The sequence below is a fragment of the Cotesia typhae genome, unplaced genomic scaffold (genome assembly GCF_013202065.1).
Source record: "Cotesia typhae breed Kobodo isofemale line unplaced genomic scaffold, CoteBio_Ctyphae contig_17, whole genome shotgun sequence".
Taxonomy (NCBI): domain Eukaryota; kingdom Metazoa; phylum Arthropoda; class Insecta; order Hymenoptera; family Braconidae; genus Cotesia; species Cotesia typhae.
Window position 1 is genome coordinate 29,641 of NW_027423724.1, and position 21,304 is coordinate 50,944.

The window sequence follows — 21,304 nt, forward strand, 5'->3', positions numbered from 1 at the left end:
CATCAATGCATATCAATTTTTCTAGTTTTTGATCAATAATTCGAAAAATTTCAATTTATTCTGTGAGTTTCAAGGAAATTTAGACAAATTTGAGTTTTTATTATAAAAGCAACTCCTATAGATGTTTTCTGTTCAAAAATTCATTTGAAAGTTTTTATTCTAATAATATTTTTTTAAATTTTATCTTTAATAATTTAAAATCTTAATCGCGTTGTCATTTATTATTATGAAATTTGTTCAGTGCGTATTTTTAAATTGTTTTTCACAAAATATACATAAAATTTTCGTTCGAGGGGATTTTTGTTTTGAATTCCATTTCTTCTTCTGTTTGTCTTCTGAAACTAACGCCATCTATGTTTTCTACTCTCAACTATCTTCAGTATCTACCCATTTAATACCGTATTTTCAGTGTTCCTAAAACTGATCATCTTGAATACGTAATAAAATAATTCATTTTAAATAAGTCTTATAATCATCACATAAATTTATTTATCATCAATTAACCTACAATGAATAAAGAAATACGTTTTATCGGAATACCTCTACAAAGAATTTCGGAACGTAAGTTACCAAAAGTGAAAGAGGTTATGCGTGTGTTTTTCTACCAACTTAAAATTTTAAAGTATTCAATCAAACAAAGTGCTAAAAATTCAGTTGACCAAGTTATTGAACTGTGGAGAAAAATCAGATTCCAACTAGTGGAGCTCCTAATGCAGTCAAAAATTTTTCTTCGCTATCACAGTCAATGGTTAAAATTACAAAAAAATTTCGATAAAAAGAATTCAGCGCAAAACCAAAAGGAAATGAAATTTCAGACTGATCTTGAACAATTATTCGACATTGTGAGCGAAAAATCCTTAAAAGTGCTTGATGATAATATTAGAAAGTTGTATTTGGATCAAAAAATCGGTACTCATAAAGAGATTCTTTCTAATAATGTACCTGTATCAAACTTAACCACAACTATGATGGGAATAGATGAGAGTAGTAAGTATCTGAGATATTTAATTATTATAAAGTCAGGTAGTAGTGTAACTTTTCATAGATGACTAGATGACATTTGACTAGACAATTTTTGGAGTCCTTTCTTAATTATTTGTCATCAAAATGAATAAATTCTATACATTTTCTTCGTTTAATTTATAAAACAGATCTTATTCCAGACTTAGATCAACCGTCTACCAGTCATGCGATTGTTCCAAGTGAAAAATCAGAGTCGTTCTCTACGTATACATTAAGTGGAGTTACAAATTTTGGATCTGATTCAGAGTATGAACCTCCAATTCCGACAAAACGAGCAAAACTTGATGTCTTAACTCCTGAAGTCATTTTTGGACTCGACCGAGCTAATGTCAGCAGTAGAAATGCGATGTTTATTATTGCTCCGGTTTTACTAGCAGTAGGTATTAAAATTGAAGATACAACGCTCAGTTATAGTTCAATTCAACGAGCTCGTATGCTTCAAAGAGAAGACATTGCTAAAGGACTTAATGACAACTTTAAGACACACGATAAATACGTTGTGCATTGGGACGGAAAAATGCTGAATGACCTTGTTGGATCAAAATCTGTGGAACGGCTACCAGTTATTTTAACTGCATTTGGTACCGAACAATTACTTGGGGTTCCAAAATGAATTCTGGGACGGCAGACAATCAAACATCAGCCATATTATCGACATTGAGTGAATGGGGTATTACTAATTATGTTAAGGCGATGTGTTTTGACACGACGGCAGTTAATACAGGTAACTTATCAATGATAATTTAATCTAAAAAATATTTAATTATTAACGTTCTAGTTTAATTTTTATTGCTTACTGAATTTCACTTTTGAAATTATTGAGAATTATTTACTCATTTGGATTTTAAATATAATCTACAATTTGTCGAAAATATTAAATTTAACGATAGTTATCTATTTTCTTTATACAGGAATTCATAACGGTACATGTAAGGCAATTGAAAAGACTTTGGGAAGAGAGTTAATCTGGTTACCATGTCGTCACCACATTTTTGAGATCATATTGAGAAGTGCATTTGAAGTATATTGGCCTGTGTCATCTGGGCCAAACGTACCAATGTTCGGAAGATTTAAAAATCATGGGATGAAATAAATAAAACTAATTATAAATCTGGAATTGAAGATACTGTTGTTGCTGATATCATTATGGATAAAAAAATGAAATATCTAGTTTAATTGCACAATCCTTACAGGTATGATTTAACTGCGATTTTAAGAAAAAAATTTTCTTGTTTCTGACAAATTTTTAATTGTTTTTGATAGTTACTACAACCCCGAGATGACTATAAAGAATTGTTGGAATTGTCGTTGATTTTCCTTGGAGAAATGCCTCAAGAAGAAATTTTTTCAAACGTCCTGGTGCAATTCATCATGCTAGGTGGATGGCGAAGGCAATTTACAGTTTAAAAATGTTTCTATTCAGAAATGAATTTAAACTTTCTAATAAAGAATTGGACAGTCTTCGGCAAATTTGTATATTTATAGTTACACTGTATTTAAAAGCTTGGTTTTCATCAACTTCTGCAACAACTGCTGCTAATCATGACTTGCAGTTTTTGAAAAATTTATTCGAGTACAAAAATATCAATTCATTGATTTCTTCAGCAACTTGTGAAAAATGATTTTGCATTTATGGTATTTAAGTGATGAACTTGCCATTTTATCATTATTTGACGATACCGTTTCATTGGAAGTAAAAAAATATTGTTGGAGCTGTTAATACTCGTAACGGTACAGATTCTAAAGCTAAAAATTTATAATTGATAAAAACGATTTGAATTCATTAACGCAAAAAGTCTGAGTGACTTTGTTTCTAAAAAGTCTTTAAATCTCTTTAAAATCTTTGATTTACCATATGACTTCCTTGATAAAGATATTGAATCGTGGCCTACTAATGACAGTTACATTGAAAATAAAGAATACTTTAACCAATTGAAAGTTGTTAATGATTCAGCAGAACGAGCTGTTGCATTAGTTAGTGAGTATAATCAATGCTTGACAAAAAATGAAGAGCAATACCAATACTTATTGCAAATTATCAAAGAACATCGAAAAAACTACCCAAACTGCAATAGAGGAAATTATTTACAGTAAAAGTGTACCGTTATGTTGAAAATATTGAAAATTATATGACAGTTGATAATTAAATAAATAAATTCTTCGATAAAAAAGTGAAACACACTAAATTGAATTATATATTTAAAAAAATGCACTAATTTTTTGTTTTAATGTAATCAAACATGTCCAAGACTAAAAAAACTAATTAAAAAAATAGTTCATAACATATTTCTATTCATAGAAACTCAAATTTGTCTAAATTTCCTTGAAACTCACAGAATAAATTGAAATTTTTCGAATTATTGATCAAAAACTAGAAAAATTGATATGCATTGATGTTTGACGATGAATATCTCGTAGACGCTCAACTTGATCGAAAAATCATAAGAGACCATTTTTATAGAGCAGTAAATTTCCTACAAAACTATGAGTTTCATCATTCATAATGATTTTTTTTCATTGAGTTATAAAATTCATAAGAAATAAAAAATTTTCCGAAAAATAATCAAACTTTAACCGTTAATATCTTTTAAACGGTTGGGTTTATGAAAAAATCGTAAGAGACCTTTTTGTAGAGCATTCAATTTCCTACAAAATCTAAGGAACAAAATATATTTTTTCAAGTAGTTGGAAGCGAGATATAAATTTTTCTATCTGATAATAAGAAAAAATAGAAAACTGTAAGAAGGAGGACCTTCCCGTTACAATTAAGAACTCATGCTTGGAGAGGCTTTCTTAGAGGTGTCTAGGAACCTATTTTTCAGAGTACCAAACGTAAAAAAAAATATTCTTTTTTTTTGAATCACCCTAATATATATATATATATATATATATATATATATATATATATATATATATATATATATATATATATATATATTGTGACGTGGGAAATTTCCCCACTAAAAATTTCGCATTAGATTTGTTCTTTTTCTTGAAAATTAGTTAGTTTAGTTGGTCAAGCTGATGGATGGCGGAGATTCGACGCGCCTGTGTCGCCCCAAGAGTCGCCGGCCAGAATGCGAAGCTCGAGGTAACAGTAAGCCGAGCCACGCCAAATTATAACGTAGTTTACTAGGCAATTTACTAGGTAATAAACTATGTAATCGAGAGAGTGAGTGAGCGAGAGAGTGAATGAGACAAGCGACCGGGCGAACCCTCAGTTCAGTTCGCAACCAACTACCCGGGAGACATCTGGGAGGGTCAACGATCAACGAGGGAAACCCGGCATCGGAACTGACCAATGACAGGACGTTGAATCACTGGGAGCACACCAGGGCCCCACCTGAACGCCGAAAAGAATACTAGATTGAGTATCGACCAACCATCGACGATGGAAATTTATCGAAGACTGCTGATTGGACGCGCAGCGTGGTAGCTGTGCTAGCGAAAAGCCACAGATTGCTGGCACAACGGAAAAGCCGGCAATTCTGAGCCGGCCACTGACACGAGTGTTGATTTTTCTTTTTTGTTGTAAAATTTTTTTTTGTCACGTTGCGAAAGCAAAACGACAAGTTTTTTTTGTAATTTTTACGTAAATCCAGCCGCGCCTTGGCGAATTACTCAATTGTACGAGTTGCTTTTATTTGTGAGCCGATCGAACCGAGGTTAGAACTTCTCTCGGGAGTTATTTTATTTGTCAATCGACAAAGGTCGAGAACGAACGAACGTTTTGGTCCTTTTCCATCGACGGAATTTCCAAGACGCCATCGCCGAGAACCTCTGCCGCCGTCAGCCACGCCGTCACTTTCTGCTGGAGTCACATCTTCACCAGGAAGTCGATTGAACTGGGGTAAGTGCGGTCGCAGTTATTAATACACCTGGTTGATGTCACCGAGTCCGTACTTAATTCGAGGTCGGAGAGGTCGTACCTGTCCGATTTAGAATTATAATTAATTATTAAGTTTTGTTTTGATTATTTTTTTTCTATTATTGATGAAGTTTTGTGAAATTGCACACTTTTGAGACGCAACTTTTGTTATTGACGTCAGCCAGGTATTCGGTGCCAAAAATTGTAATCCGTGTAAGGAATGTTGTGTATATTGTCGATTTAGTATATCAAAATTTGAGAATGCAGGCCGAATAAAATTGGCGAATCAAGGGCCATCTACGAGCGTAGTTATTAATCATACCTCGAGCTTTGTCCCGCGTGTTGCCCGACGGGTAACCAGAGTTACCAATAGTTCATTTACCCGCCGCAATTGATAACTGATTGATTGATTGTGACATCAATAGTCAAACGACGACAAATCGATGCTATTGATAAATTCGACAGTAACATAAACCACGAACCAGTTAGAAATTTTTTTTATTAAAAAATTTTTATTAAAAAAAAAAAAAAAAAAAAAATTTTGGTTACTTGTCTATTACGAAGGGACGCCAAGACGTTTATTATTGTTAATTTTACTTTATTTAATTTTTGAAACGATCAAAATTCGGTTGCCACGATAATTCGATAATTTTTTTTTGGTATTGTTGAATCCGGAAAATTTGTTGCTAGGAAGAAAATACGAAACAGTACATTTTTTTTGTTGTTGATTTTTTTTTTCTTTTTTTTATTTATTTAAAAAATTGTTATTACGAAAACGGGCTACGACCATAATATTTGTTTTTTCTTAAATTCGAAATTTGTTGTTACGAGACAACCAGCGAAACAATTATTTTTTTTTGTTGTTAAATTTTTTGTATTTATCATTTGTTGTAAAGATAGTAAAGCGAGGTCACATATTTTCCTTACTTCGAAATTTTGATTGTCATTGAACAAACACGAACTCATTATTTATAATTTCGATCGTATTCAGATTTTTTTTTTTTGTTCATTGCACAGTCCCTGCGCATTACTGATTTCTTTGGTGGTCTCAATTTGTTTGTTATCCCCTTCGACAAAATATTCCGCATCGATTTTCCTCTTCGCTCCACGAACTCTAGAATCTCTTCGACGTTGACCTGCCGCCCGACGACGATCAATTGCTGAATCCGAACCGTGGAACGTCCAGTTCCTGGCGCCCAACAAGCGACGAACCAGGTAAGCCAACATTTAGGTGGAACTCCCCGGTGCTGTCGACGCCAGCCCGTGAAGAACAACCCATTATAAATTTTGGCGCCCAACGTGGGGCCATTTTGAAGAGATTTCGACGCGTCGCGACTAATTAGAGTGAAAACTTATACCAGATAGTTAAATTAATCAATTTACGATGAGTTCGAGCGACGAAACTCCACATGACCCGATCAATCCACATGAATGCGAGAACGTGGACGACACCGAGAACCCCATCGATCAACTCCTCCGCCCGAATCCGATCCCGCCTGCTCGATCAGCTACGCCACCTCCGGGTACCTCGACGCAGGGAAACTCGAAGGTTGAAATCGACCCTCTCGCAGCCGAGCGACGACGACTCACGGCTGAACGACTCCGTATTCAAGCCGAAGTCGCTGATTTAGAGCGACAAACTCGAGAATTGAGTGCCCGAGAACACTCCATGCGCACCCTCGATCAGACAGGATCGACCACCCGGACTGTAGATGAAGCTGACGAATGGGTTTACGCATTGAACTCCCTACAGGTTAGCGAGATGCTCGTGACCCTGAATGCGAACCCATTGGGGACTTCCCCCAGGGGTGCTACGAGACCGTCTGCTGCGCGCGTTGAAGCGTACTGTCGACCCAGATACGGTATGGACCCTCGAAGATCAACCAATCACGCGCTTTTCGGACGATCTCACGACGAAAGGAACCTACAGTCGCATGGACTTGCCTCCTCACTGCGTCAATGCGGTGTTGACGACGATGACGACCACCACGACAGTCACGACGACGGCTACCGGCCGATTAACGGTCAATACGACCCCTACAAATACTGAGAAGTATTTGTTGACGGAATCGCGACCCCGTATGTCGATAGGCGACCCATCAAGGTCTACTCGACCCACCCCGAGTCCCCGAACAATCCGAAGTCCTCCCCATGTACGATTCCCACCCGCAGCGAACTCCACGATGAGCCAGGTGAATCATCAGGCTCATAATGCCGGGTGTTCACCCATCGCGAGAGAAACTCACGACTTGGACAGTCGTCAGGGTCTCTCACGTACTGGTGGGGCTCATTATCAGCCCGCCATGTATGAACGCGTGTCCAAATGGAATTTAAAGTTCTCTGGACAAGACTCGTCTAAACTGGAGTCATTCCTACGACGTCTCGAGGAATGCCAGGTGACTTGTGGTCTTCACGACGCCGACGTGTTGGCTATTATGCCACTTGTTCTCACAGGAGCGGCCAAGACATGGTGGACCCACATGAAGGGGGCCATTGACTCATACGAGGTCTTGTGCAACGCTCTTCGTGAACGTTTCGGCGAACCCGATATTGAGTGCCGCCTCCTCGGTGAGGTCGTGAATCGCACTCAAGGCCCGTTAGAGTCAGGTTTGGATTACCTGGACTCCATTTTAGCGATGTGGGCATTAGTTAGTGAGCCTTTGCCGCTACGCCTACAGTTGAACTTCGCTTTCAACAATCTCCGTTCGGAGTATCACGTCGTGATACACCGTGAAGACTTCACATCGTTTGGCGAGCTGTATCGACTCGTCCGTGACTTCGATCGACCCAGGCGCCGCACGCAACCGCGTACCCCGGTCACGCCGAATGAAAGCGTGATGCCGGAGCTGGCGTATCAGCCCGATCGATACATGTCTCGAGTACCGATTAAGACGACCAAATCGCAGGTGGCGGCCATTGATGACGTTTCGTCATCACCAAAACCACCGAAATCGCCAAACTCGCCTCGCAGGAAGAGGAAACCTTCCCCGACCTCAGGGGCGCAGCACACAGCCGTCGAGAAAACCGCACCACTGCCACCAGTGGCTGCGTTGGATGCCTCGGCGTCAGCTTTTGTGCCACGTGATAAGGTAGGACAACCTCGACCATTCACGATCGATCCTGGACTGCGAGGGCGCTGTTTCAATTGTGGCCAGGCAGGTCACTTGCGAACAGCCTGCCCGAGTCCACCCCGAACCGGTTACTGCTGGACTTGTGGTTCAGCAGATTGTACGACAGTTGGGTGCCCTGGGTGCATCCGCTGGCAACAACGTCGGGCTGCGTCGTCGGGAAACGCTTCCCGGGGACAGCAGTAGACGATCCACCGCTGATCTCCGCCGAATTTGGGATCGAAAGTCCGGTTAAAGAAGTGGTCGCTGTGGCTACCTTGCCTCTACCGGACATCTTCGACATTGAAATAGAGCCATTCGGCCCTGCGAACCAGAAACCCGATGCGAACAATTCCGAACCCTACGTACATCGACCCGTAATCGAGACGACCGCTCAGACCCGACCCAAGCATAAGTGCAATGTATGCGCATCGACCAAACAGCTATGGCGCTGTCGGCAATGTAAGAACGCATATTATTGCTCGAAAGAACATCAATTGGAGGATTGGTCGATTCATCAGCACATCTGTGCCACACCTGACGAACGAAAACGAACATTTCGAGAATTAGCCGCTGAAATTTGCCCCGCGACGACCGAAGGGGACGATCAACGACCTTTCGTGAACGTACGAATCGGAGAACGCACTATTAAAGCCCTATTAGATACAGGGGCCTCAGTCACATGTCTCCGAGAAGTAGACGAACGCAATTGGGTCTATGGACTCGGCGTACGCGTTCGTCCGACGATACATAAAACCGCTGCCGTGGCTGACGGATCGGTTATGTCGATACACGCGCTCGTAACTTTACCATTGGTGATTGATGACGAGATGCGACTCGTTGAAGTGCGAGTCATACCATCGCTGAAGTACGAAATGATCCTCGGCATGGATGCAATCATTGCCTTCGGGATCTGCTATGATGGACACACCCGTCGCTGGTGGACGAAACGAACCAACGACATATACGATTGGAACTCGAAAACGTACCTAAATGAACAAGACGTCGCGGCAATTGTCGAAATTACGCCCGAACAACAAAACGCTCTCGACGAATTACTCGCCCGTCGACTGCCATCCGTAAATTACACTGGTGAGACGACATTTACGAACCTTTTGACCCATCAAATCGACGTACAAGGGCACGAACCGATCCGACAACGGAATTACCCGACGTCACCGATCATCGAAGCCGAGATGCGCCGCCAGGTAGACGAGTTACTGGCTGCGGGCATAATTGAACCCTCCACGAGCGCTTGGTGTAATCCGGTGATCATGGTGAAGAAAGCAACCGGGGAATATCGAATGTGTCTGGATTTCAGACGACTGAACGCTATTTCGAAACCGTGTGCCTACCCACTACCGTTAATGACTTGGATTCTCGATCAGCTAAGCGGCGCAAAACTTATATCGAAGATAGATTTGAAACACGCGTATCACCAGGTCAAATTAGACCCAGCGTGTCGAGAATACACCGCATTTTGTGTCCCAGGGCGCGGCATGTTCCAATACGTCGGGATGCCGTTCGGATTAGCTGGTGCACCTCCTCATTTCCAGCGACTCATCGACAAGATGTTGGAACGACGACGAGCACTCAAGGTCTTTGGGTACCTGGATGACCTGATAGTGGTCACTGAGACGTTCGAGGAGCACCTCGAGGCCCTGGAGGAGATATTCGACGCACTAGAAAGTGCCAATTTGAAAATAAATATCGAAAAATGCGAAATCTGTACTGATGAAGTACGTTATTTGGGGTACCGCGTTAATGATCAAGGACTGCTTGTTGATCCAGACCGGGTGAAACCCATGCTGGAGTTCCCTAGACCGTCAAACATGAAGCAGGTACGACGATTCCTTGGAATGGCGTCGTGGTATCGACGTTTCATTCCTGACTTTGCGACCCTGGCCGAACCACTGACGAGGTTGACGAGTAAGAAAGTCCGTTGGACTTGGACCGCCGAACAAGATACCGCATTCGAAGCCTTGAAAGTGGCTTTGGCTACAGCACCAGTACTGGCGTGCCCAGATTATTCAAAGACTTTCGTATTACAAACCGATGCCAGCGCGACAGGCTTGGGTGCTGTTCTGACGCAAGAATACGAAAGTGGAGAGAAAGTCGTCGCGTACGCCAGCCGAATAATGAACAAGGCCGAGAGGAATTATTCGGCAACCGAACGTGAATGTCTAGCAGTTTTATGGGCCTGCGAGCACTTCCGACGATACCTCGAGGGATATCGCTTCAAGGTGATTACAGATCACAGCAGTCTGCGTTGGTTGCGTGATTTGAAAAGCAAAACGCCTCGATTGAGCCGATGGGCGATGCGATTAGCCGAATATCAGTTTCCAATCGAGTACCGCAAGGGATCTTTAAATGATGTACCCGATGCCTTGTCACGAATGTTCGAACGGGATGAATACGAACCGGATGACGAACTGTGCGTAATTGACGAAACAGAACCCGAACCTGCTGATGTACCAGCGGCTGAGCGTGTTGACGACTGGTATACACGACGCAAACGGGACGTAATGACGAACCCGAACCGATGGAAAGGATGGCGAGTCGAAGACGATCGCTTATACCGATTTCGACCGAACCGATTGATTACCCAGGTCGTCGAGGACCTGGACGCCTGGAAACTAGTTCCACCGAAAGCTGCTCATTGGGGAATTATCGCTGAAAACCACGATCCACCCGAAGCTGGTCACTTAGGAGTTGAGAAAACGGTGAATCGAGTCGCGATCGACTATTATTGGCCTGGGATGGACGAAGACGTACGTAAATACGTCGGTGAATGTGTAACATGTCAAACTGTGAAGGTTTCACAACAACCACCAGCGGGATTGATGTGTAGACGAACCGTACATACGCCTTGGACTGTGGTAGCCGCTGACTGTATGGAATTTCCAGCCAGTAAGAACCAGTTCAAATATATGATCGTATTCCAGGATTTATTCACCAAATGGATTGAGTTATGCCCAATTCGGAAAGCCGATGGCCCGACGATCATCCGTGAGTTCGATAAACTCATCGTACATCGTTTCCGCTGCCCGGAAGTGCTGTTGACTGACAATGGCACCGAATTCGCGAACAAACTGATGGACGAGGTCGCGCATGCGTATGGAATACATCATTCACGAACTCCACCGTACCACGCTCAAGCGAACCCTGTCGAACGCGTTAACCGCGTCTTGAAGACGATGATTATTTCGTATGTTGAGTTGGATCACCGACTATGGGACGAACATGTCCATGAATTCCGACATGCGTACAATACTGCCGTCCACAGTTCGATACACGTTTCTCCAGCCATGCTGAATTATGGTTGGCAACCCAGACCGCCGAAGTACTACCGAAAACTGATCGAAGGTGACGTAGACATTCCATGCCCAGATACTACCGCTTGGGAAAATCGTATGACCCGACTGACCCAACTCCATGATCTGGTAACTGACAATTTAGGACGTAGCTTCGAACGCCAAGCCCGCTATTACAATCGGCATCACCGAGACGAGCGTTTTGCCGTCGGGGATGTCGTTCGGGTTAGACAACACGTACTATCCCGAGGAGCCGACCGATTCTCGTCAAAACTCGCGCGTAAATATTCCGAAGGAACCTATATCGTCTCGAATGTCATTTCGCCTGTCGTTTACGAACTTGTTGAACAAAATGGGCGACCGATAGGTCGCCAACATGCAAAGCGCTGCGACTCGTACGCCCACAGTCGACTAATACCGATCTCGACGATTAGGGACAAAGCTCGAGCAAACATCGTACATGTAAACATGGTTTGGTTGGTTTATGTATTGTTGTTGCATGTTATATGTGTGGAATTGTAATCTTTACAGAATGTCGACCTACGAAGCCGTGCGGTATGCTCAGCTCCTGTGTTGGGCTGAGTACTTCCAGCCAGATTGGGTGAAGCCGCTGCAGGAAGCGGAGGAGACTCACCGCCGAAGCTTACAGATCACGCCGCTTTCTTCGTCGCGAGCCAGGTTCTGGGCACAAGTACGGTCCTGGTGGTACAGGGAACCACAACCCAACCACTCAGCGGTGATTCCGCTGATGTGGCGTTGCTCCTGCTGCAAGGCCGCCGTCGCTAGTCCGGGCCAGTGTGTGTTACGGGCTAAGCAGGTCCTGGAGAGCCATTTACGCCCGATACAGCAGGTGGAGTATGCCATGGCGATCTTGCGTCGACATACACCACCAACGCTCGTACCGAAAGTGCCCCGCGACCTCGCCAGGATGCGGGCGATGGCGCTGGCCGAAAAGCTTCGCCAGGAACCCGACCTGCCGCCGATTCGCTATGCAGGCTGTTGGAATTGTGGACTGGGCCACAATATGACCGAGTGCCCATTCCCGAGGGGAAGCTTCTGCGCTCATTGTGGGCATCAAGGGTTCTACTTCGAGGAGTGTCCGCGATGCAAGCCGACCCTTTTCGGACTGCCGCCTCGAACCGCGGATTCCCGCCAAGGAAGACGTTAACCCGGCCGAAAGGCGTGGGTAGCCGATACGTCGGCCAACGAGGGCTCGTCGTACGCCCGTTAATTACGGATTAGACTGTTTATGTTTTTTCTTTTCTTTTCTATTACTGTTTATATTTTATTTTTTTTTTTATTTTTATTTTTATTTCCTAATTTTTTTTTTTTTTTTTTTTTTTTTTTTTTTTGTATTATTATTTCTTGTGCGCCGTTGCGCTGGTGGTTTCGCTAAGCGAAGCCTGATCTCTGCCGCCCCAAGAGGGGAGCATGCACTGAGTGATTACTCATAGTCTGTTTTGGTTAGTTATATTCGATGTATTAGCATAAAATTTTGTGTGCCTCTATACGCCGTTGCGTGGAAGTTGAGTCACCGCCGCGTGACGTCATACATTGAACGTGCCGCTGAGCGGAGTATTAACAATGTAAGTTTTGCTAAATAAATGTTCGTTTGGTACATTTGCTATTGTTTATATCGCATCCTACCCCTATATTCAGGTGAAGGGATCTATGGCACCGTTCTGCGACCCATGTGGCTCCCATTCGACGTCTGGGGGGAGGTGTTGTGACGTGGGAAATTTCCCCACTAAAAATTTCGCATTAGATTTGTTCTTTTTCTTGAAAATTAGTTAGTTTAGTTGGTCAAGCTGATGGATGGCGGAGATTCGACGCGCCTGTGTCGCCCCAAGAGTCGCCGGCCAGAATGCGAAGCTCGAGGTAACAGTAAGCCGAGCCACGCCAAATTATAACGTAGTTTACTAGGCAATTTACTAGGTAATAAACTATGTAATCGAGAGAGTGAGTGAGCGAGAGAGTGAATGAGACAAGCGACCGGGCGAACCCTCAGTTCAGTTCGCAACCAACTACCCGGGAGACATCTGGGAGGGTCAACGATCAACGAGGGAAACCCGGCATCGGAACTGACCAATGACAGGACGTTGAATCACTGGGAGCACACCAGGGCCCCACCTGAACGCCGAAAAGAATACTAGATTGAGTATCGACCAACCATCGACGATGGAAATTTATCGAAGACTGCTGATTGGACGCGCAGCGTGGTAGCTGTGCTAGCGAAAAGCCACAGATTGCTGGCACAACGGAAAAGCCGGCAATTCTGAGCCGGCCACTGACACGAGTGTTGATTTTTCTTTTTTGTTGTAAAATTTTTTTTTGTCACGTTGCGAAAGCAAAACGACAAGTTTTTTTTGTAATTTTTACGTAAATTCAGCCGCGCCTTGGCGAATTACTCAATTGTACGAGTTGCTTTTATTTGTGAGCCGATCGAACCGAGGTTAGAACTTCTCTCGGGAGTTATTTTATTTGTCAATCGACAAAGGTCGAGAACGAACGAACGTTTTGGTCCTTTTCCATCGACGGAATTTCCGAGACGCCATCGCCGAGAACCTCTGCCGCCGTCAGCCACGCCGTCACTTTCTGCTGGAGTCACATCTTCACCAGGAAGTCGATTGAACTGGGGTAAGTGCGGTCGCAGTTATTAATACACCTGGTTGATGTCACCGAGTCCGTACTTAATTCGAGGTCGGAGAGGTCGTACCTGTCCGATTTAGAATTATAATTAATTATTAAGTTTTGTTTTGATTATTTTTTTTCTATTATTGATGAAGTTTTGTGAAATTGCACACTTTTGAGACGCAACTTTTGTTATTGACGTCAGCCAGGTATTCGGTGCCAAAAATTGTAATCCGTGTAAGGAATGTTGTGTATATTGTCGATTTAGTATATCAAAATTTGAGAATGCAGGCCGAATAAAATTGGCGAATCAAGGGCCATCTACGAGCGTAGTTATTAATCATACCTCGAGCTTTGTCCCGCGTGTTGCCCGACGGGTAACCAGAGTTACCAATAGTTCATTTACCCACCGCAATTGATAACTGATTGATTGATTGTGACATCAATAGTCAAACGACGACAAATCGATGCTATTGATAAATTCGACAGTAACATAAACCACGAACCAGTTAGAAATTTTTTTATTAAAAATTTTTATTAAAAAAAAAAAAAAAAATTTTGGTTACTTGTCTATTACGAAGGGACGCCAAGACGTTTATTTTTGTTAATTTTACTTTATTTAATTTTTGAAACGATCAAAATTCGGTTGCCACGATAATTCGATAATTTTTTTGGTATTGTTGAATCCGGAAAATTTGTTGCTAGGAAGAAAATACGAAACAGTACATTTTTTTTGTTGTTGATTTTTTTTTTCTTTTTTTTATTTATTTAAAAAATTGTTATTACGAAAACGGGCTACGACCATAATATTTGTTTTTTCTTAAATTCGAAATTTGTTGTTACGAGACAACCAGCGAAACAATTATTTTTTTTTGTTGTTAAATTTTTTGTATTTATCATTTGTTGTAAAGATAGTAAAGCGAGGTCACATATTTTCCTTACTTCGAAATTTTGATTGTCATTGAACAAACACGAACTCATTATTTATAATTTCGATCGTATTCAGATTTTTTTTTTTTGTTCATTGCACAGTCCCTGCGCATTACTGATTTCTTTGGTGGTCTCAATTTGTTTGTTATCCCCTTCGACAAAATATTCCGCATCGATTTTCCTCTTCGCTCCACGAACTCTAGAATCTCTTCGACGTTGACCTGCCGCCCGACGACGATCAATTGCTGAATCCGAACCGTGGAACGTCCAGTTCCTGGCGCCCAACAAGCGACGAACCAGGTAAGCCAACATTTAGGTGGAACTCCCCGGTGCTGTCGACGCCAGCCCGTGAAGAACAACCCATTATAATATATATATATATATATATATATATATATATATATATATATATATATATATATATATATATACACAATATAACGAAATTTGTCGCCGCGATATTTTCTACAGGTTTCGAGCAATCATCATGAAACATATGTTTAATTATTTCTTAGGTAAATACGTTGAATAAGTTCGATGATGAGCGAAATTGGTCTATTAGTTTAGAAATGGCAAATTGGAAATTCCAAAATTGAAAAATCGTCGGTTTGGTGGGTTACTGAGTGAATAACTCTTAACTGGGAGGTGATATCCAGTTTTTGAAAAGTTTACGTTAAAGCTGATACAATTTTCTTCAATTTGATCTATAACAAGTTTACTTTATATTAATTTTTAGACATTTTATTAACTTTTAAAAATTTTCAAATCCATAAAATCGTAAGTTTGGTGGCTTAAGGAGTGAATAACTTTTGTTTGGCCCATGATAGCCAATTTTTGAAAAGTTTATGTTAATGCTGATATAATCTCCTTCAATTTGACCTATAACAAGTTTACTTTATAATAATTTTCAGATATTTTAAGAATTATATAATACAAGACATTGATATTAGAACAAAATTTTGAATAAATGCTAAAGTAAATTTTTGAATCAAATTTTAATAATAAATTTGACCAAATAATCAATTACAATTTTGTATTAATATTTTTCAAATTATATAAATAGTGAACTTTGATATTAAAGTAAAATTTTGAATAAAATTAACTTATTAAAGACACCAAATATTTTTTATCGATAAACATAACGCTCAACCATTAGTTGGTTTTATACTTGAAAAAAAAAATTATTGTAATAAGTATTAATGAGTCCTGGATTTTTTCGGTGCAGAACAAGCGTCATGAAAACGTCTTCAACAGTTACAGTTTTATTTGATTTAATAAGCTGTAGCAACGGCATTACTTCATCATCAATTTTGTTGATGTCCGTTATTTTCTCAATGTGATACATTAAACTGTCTTTTTTAAAATAAATATTAATAATTATCATAGCTTTCCAAAATTTAAAATAAATTAAAAAAATTTTTTTTTTTACTATACATATTTTTACTAATGCCAATAATCTCGACGTGTTCTCCTTTTTTAAATTCATTTTCAAAGGGAAGTTTAAAGTCTACAATTTTAGCTTCTAATTTATAATGTGATTCACTAGCTAATGAACCATGACAGGAATATGTATCATTTAATGTATTTTTAATTACATCGAAGTTTGTTTTGATGTAACCCTGAATTCCTGTAAATTAAAATTTTCACTACATAAAATAAAAAAATTTTTTTAAACAATTAAATTTCCATTTAATATACGATAAATTTAAACTTAATTATATATAAATGATTCACTATGATATTATATAAAAAGAAATACAAACGTATTTTTTTGTTCAAATGCTCTGAACAATCTTCTATATCTACTGTTATGTCCAAGGGCGTTTTTAGAGCGGTAGCGTAAACGGTGGAGGTTTGGACTAACAATTTAAAGAATACACAACGGAGGTTTTAATTCCGTTGTTTTAATTATTTATGTGGGACGTTTTCGAAGTACGAATTTACCACGCCTTCGTTTGAGACTGTTCGGATTTTTATGTTAGTAGATGTACTTACTCTCTGCAGCAATTTTGGTTGTTACTGTATCCGTGATTCTGGGGCTGCTGTTAGCGCCTTTTCCTGACTTGGGCCTTGTGGTTGGTTCTCGCAGCGGATGGAGTAGGGTGGATTTGGGCTGCTTATATTACGGGCTTCTTATTTTATGGAATGACTTGTTGGAAACTGATTTCACTTTAATTGAGATTTATTTTTATTAACATTAAAACTTACACTTTCACAATTTGGATTTTAAAGAATTTAATTTAATGAATTTTAGTAATTTAAATGAGCTAACGTCCTCCAGTCCCCCCCGTAGGGTAAAGTGCGCAAATTTAGCTTTTAGAGATACTTTATTTAAACTTACTGCCCGGATTCTCGCCTAAGTGCAGAGCAAATTAGAACTTTGAGATTCCGGTTCTCTAGATTTTTAGAACTAATAACTAATACGTGGCCTGCTGGTTGAACCGAATCTGAACTCGTCTTAAGTGCAGAGCAAATTAAGATGAGTGATTTTTACAAGGCACGGGTCCGTCAATTAAACGCGGAAGTCGAATTAATTGCTCAAAGACCAATACGTGGCCTGCCAGTTGAACCAAGTCTGAACTCGTCCTAAGTGCAGAGCAAATTAAGATAAGTGACTTTTACAAGGCACGGGTCCGTCAACTAAACGCGGAAGTCGAATTACTTGATCAAAGACAAGGCGTTGGCTGTTGATCGCCTTTTTAAATACTCGCGGTGCTGAGATTGCAGAAGTCCCCGCTAGTCAACCAGCAGTCGCGTAGCTTATATTTTATTGTGGCTTTTGCGCATGGAGAAGTCTTCCATCTGCGCGGGTGATTTAAATTTAAAGAAAAATTTTGGGGTGGACATAACATTCCCCCGGAAAAGCGAGAAGCTAGTATAGTTTTTCGGTTTTCCTATGGCCACCTTCCCCATAAGCGAGAGCCACTTACAAATTTTGATTTAACTTAATATAATTTGATATAATGAAAAGAGTAACAGTAGGAGTCATCTAGTGCTTGTAATTAAGTTTTATTCATATTTTAATTTTGCAATGCATTGCATTGTACGTGTTTTGCTGACAAATGAAAAATTTTTTTTTTTTTTTTTTTTTTTTTTTTTGCTTGCTTCTCGAGTTCGCGTAGTCGGGTTGAGTGTTAGTGTACTTCAAACCGTGGGCTGTTGTAAGGATATTCTCCTCAAAAAAAAATATAAAAATATGTATACTTGTGAGGTGAATTTTGAAGGCTATGGTACCTGGTACCAGATGGTTCTAATGATGTATGGGGAGAGGGTAAGTAAAGCATTATTTTAAAATTGATAACGAAAATTTGTATATAGAAAAATAAAAATTATTTAATATTTTTTTTTTTTTATAAAAAAATTTTTTTTTTTTTTTCAGGATTTGAGAAGGGCGATTCGTCTCTTAGCGGGGTTGGCTCGTCCTATCCATCCGAGAGAGGCCTTATTTTCGGCTTCATGCCTGGTGACCCTGTTTGGCTCTCTGCCTCCCGAGGTCGTGGATGCAGTTGTCTTCTTCGCGTTCCAGGACCTAGCGATGGTAGCTGAGGTTCAGGACTTTGAAGAAGTGCTTGCCCCCAACCACGAGGACATCGATCGGTTAAGGATCGCCTTGATCGAGACGGTCTTTAATGGTTTGGTCGCCATATATAGATAGAGGTATGTTGCGTGATGCTTCATCGTTATTATTTAGAAAAAAAAACTTTAGGATTTAATTGTTTTCCCCCCTTTTTTTTTTTTTTTTTTTTTTTTTTTTTTGCAGGCCAGGCGTGTCGGGTGACATCGCTTCCGCCGAGGGCTGGACGCCTTCTCTTTTATTTTTTTGTGAAAACTTTTGTAAAAAAAATAAAAAAATTTTTTTTTTTTTTTTTAAAAATAAAGATTTTTTTTTTTTTTTTTTTTTTTTTTTTTTTTTTTTTTTTCCTGTATTTTCTTTTTTTTTTTTCAAAATTAATCCTATTTAGAAAAAAAAGGTAAGTAGAGTTTAACGGTATTTTAATAATTGATTAATAAAATAGTTAACTATAGTAATTTAGTTAGATAATTTAGGTTTAGGTAGTGAGGAAAATTTCTTAAAGGTTTAGTTTAGAAGAGTGTGAGAGAGAGAGAAGTGTATTCGTAATTATATGTGTATACGTGTATTATATGTATACCCATGCGGTAACGCGGTTGTGGGCGTGGCTTGCCGAGAGGCGGTTGCGATGAAGCGGGCGTCGATAAGCTACTCCGCTGGACTTAATAGCTCGTTACGTTTAACGCTAGATGCCTCTTCTAGTTCTCTTTTCCTATTTTATTTTTGATTATTAAATACTAAACTTTTAAGTTAATCGTTTTGAATTATAAAAAGAAAAATTTTTGAAGAAATTTTGTATGAGTGACGTTAGCTCTGAAATAGAATTTTCATATAAAACGAAGTAAGAATTTTGTATATGGAAATTGTTGGGTGTATATATTTAATAGTTAAATATTTAATAGTTTGACATAATAATAGATAATAATATGACTAAACATGATAATTGGTTACATATAGGTGATATGAATTTTAAATAGTGTATAATTGGGTTCTTAATATAAGTTTTATATGGATTTAATATTGAATGTAATTAACTAATTGAATAATTGGATAGTATATAGAAAAATAAAATTCTTAATGTATGATATAGTGATAGTAAAATGGAAAAGGAAAATTTTATGTTAAATTTATATTATATATAAAGAAAAGCGAGAAAAAAATTTTCAATTGAGGTTTTGCGCTGTTTCCACTCGTCCCCTCAAGGCCGGAGGTAAATTTATCTTCGGTCTTGTGAGTTTTATGGTCGCAAAAAATTTTGTAAAATAAGAAAAAAATTTTGTAGATTAAGAGAAAATTTGTTTTACATTTTACTATCTCTTTCTCTTAGAAATATTGATGTGAAAACCGTTGACTCGTTTTTGGCTATTTTAAAATTTCATAAGGCAAAATGTCATTGGAAGATTTTTATTATTAATGGTTTACTTTATCAATTTTCGGTTTTCCCCAAAATGAGCCATCGGTTTTATGATTAACAATTCTTTAATGTTGATCTTATTTTCCACGATGTTGATGTTCGGTTTGTCTAGATCGGTGATTTGTAGTCTTTTAGTCGGAATGTTTTCGACTTCTTTGGTTTCTCGTTGTTCTCGGGCGCTTCTTCAGTCGTTGTTTGCTTACTCGGTGAGCTTTCTTCTTCGTTGGTTTCAGATTTCTCTGGGAGTGATTCATTGACTTTCGACGGTGATGTCGTTTTTTCTTTTGTTGTTTTCACTTCTATAACGACTGGCTTTTCGATTATTTTGTTGTTCTGTCGTGTTTTTAGTAGGCATCGACGAATGAGCTTTTGTATTGCGAACCCGCTTATAATGATCGATAATATTCCGATTGTTGATACCGATCCGATGGTTATTTTCTTATTTATTTCTTCGTTTTAGTGATCTAGTGCTATTAACGACATTTTTTCTTCATTTTCTTCTAGCCCTTGACCCCAAGGTTCGAATTTGTCGAGGATTGTAGCTGGGTTTGAAAGTTTTGTTAGTAGATTGGGATTTTCGTTGTTAAATATGATACTCGAGTTTAACGTTTCGAGAGATAGATTGAAACTTGGTGCGATAATTTCTATGTTTGTTGATTCTCTAGCTGTTCCTCGGACTTTATATTGGTTGCAGTTTGCTTGGCATCCTTGTTGTAGGTGTATTAGTCCGATTCCGTTGATTATGGTGTTTCCGTTAGTTAGTTCTGGGCATTTCCACTGGATGTTTTCTTCTTTACACGTTGAGTATGCCCACGTGTTTTTCTCGTTCATTTTTATCCAAGTTAGTTTACATTTTTCGATTATTCTTACGTTGCACTCTCTGAGATTTTCTGTTTTTGGATTTATGAGTAACTCCATTTCACAATCTACTTCTTTTTCTAGTTTCGTTATTTTTGTTGGAATGTCGGTTGGGCAGGCCATGTCTGGTCCAATGGGTTTGCAGTTGTCCACGTAATCTTGTTCAGCGAGGAAATATTCTTCGAATGCAGGTTCGGTCATTAGATATTTTGACGTAGGCTGAATTGTCAATGTTGATAATTGATCTCCGATTTTCTCGGCCTTGGGAAGTGATTTTAGTTCATATGATAACCACGGCGTCTGGTCGAAGAGTGGTACGGTTATTATTATCAGGAAGTGGCCGTTCGATTTTCCTGTTTCTACTTTCGACACCTTCGCTAGCGTGCTGATGTCCATGTGGTCCAGGGGTTGTGGCGAATTTAAGGTCGGATGTTTTTGATCATGTCCGCGGTGGCTTGGTTTAGTTGTTTAGCTGACACCGTTAGGTAGGTCAGTTTTCCCCATTTTGCTTCCTCTATGGATTTTTCTGCATTATTAAGAGTTCTTAGGTGGTTAGTCATTCGGTGAATATTTTCATTGCCGATCATT

The 21,304-nt window shown here is 39.6% G+C and overlaps 1 protein-coding gene across 1 annotated transcript; it reads left to right on the forward strand.

The window, feature by feature from the left end:
• The first annotated feature begins 940 nt into the window (after window positions 1–940).
• Window positions 941–1,957, forward strand: LOC141537847 (uncharacterized). The gene is made up of 3 exons (XM_074259032.1): window positions 941–987; window positions 1,164–1,747; window positions 1,935–1,957. Exons 1-2 carry the CDS (start codon window positions 966–968, stop codon window positions 1,634–1,636), a joined length of 495 nt encoding a protein of 164 aa, XP_074115133.1. The 5' UTR covers window positions 941–965; the 3' UTR covers window positions 1,637–1,747; window positions 1,935–1,957.
• The last annotated feature ends 19,347 nt before the right edge of the window (window positions 1,958–21,304 follow it).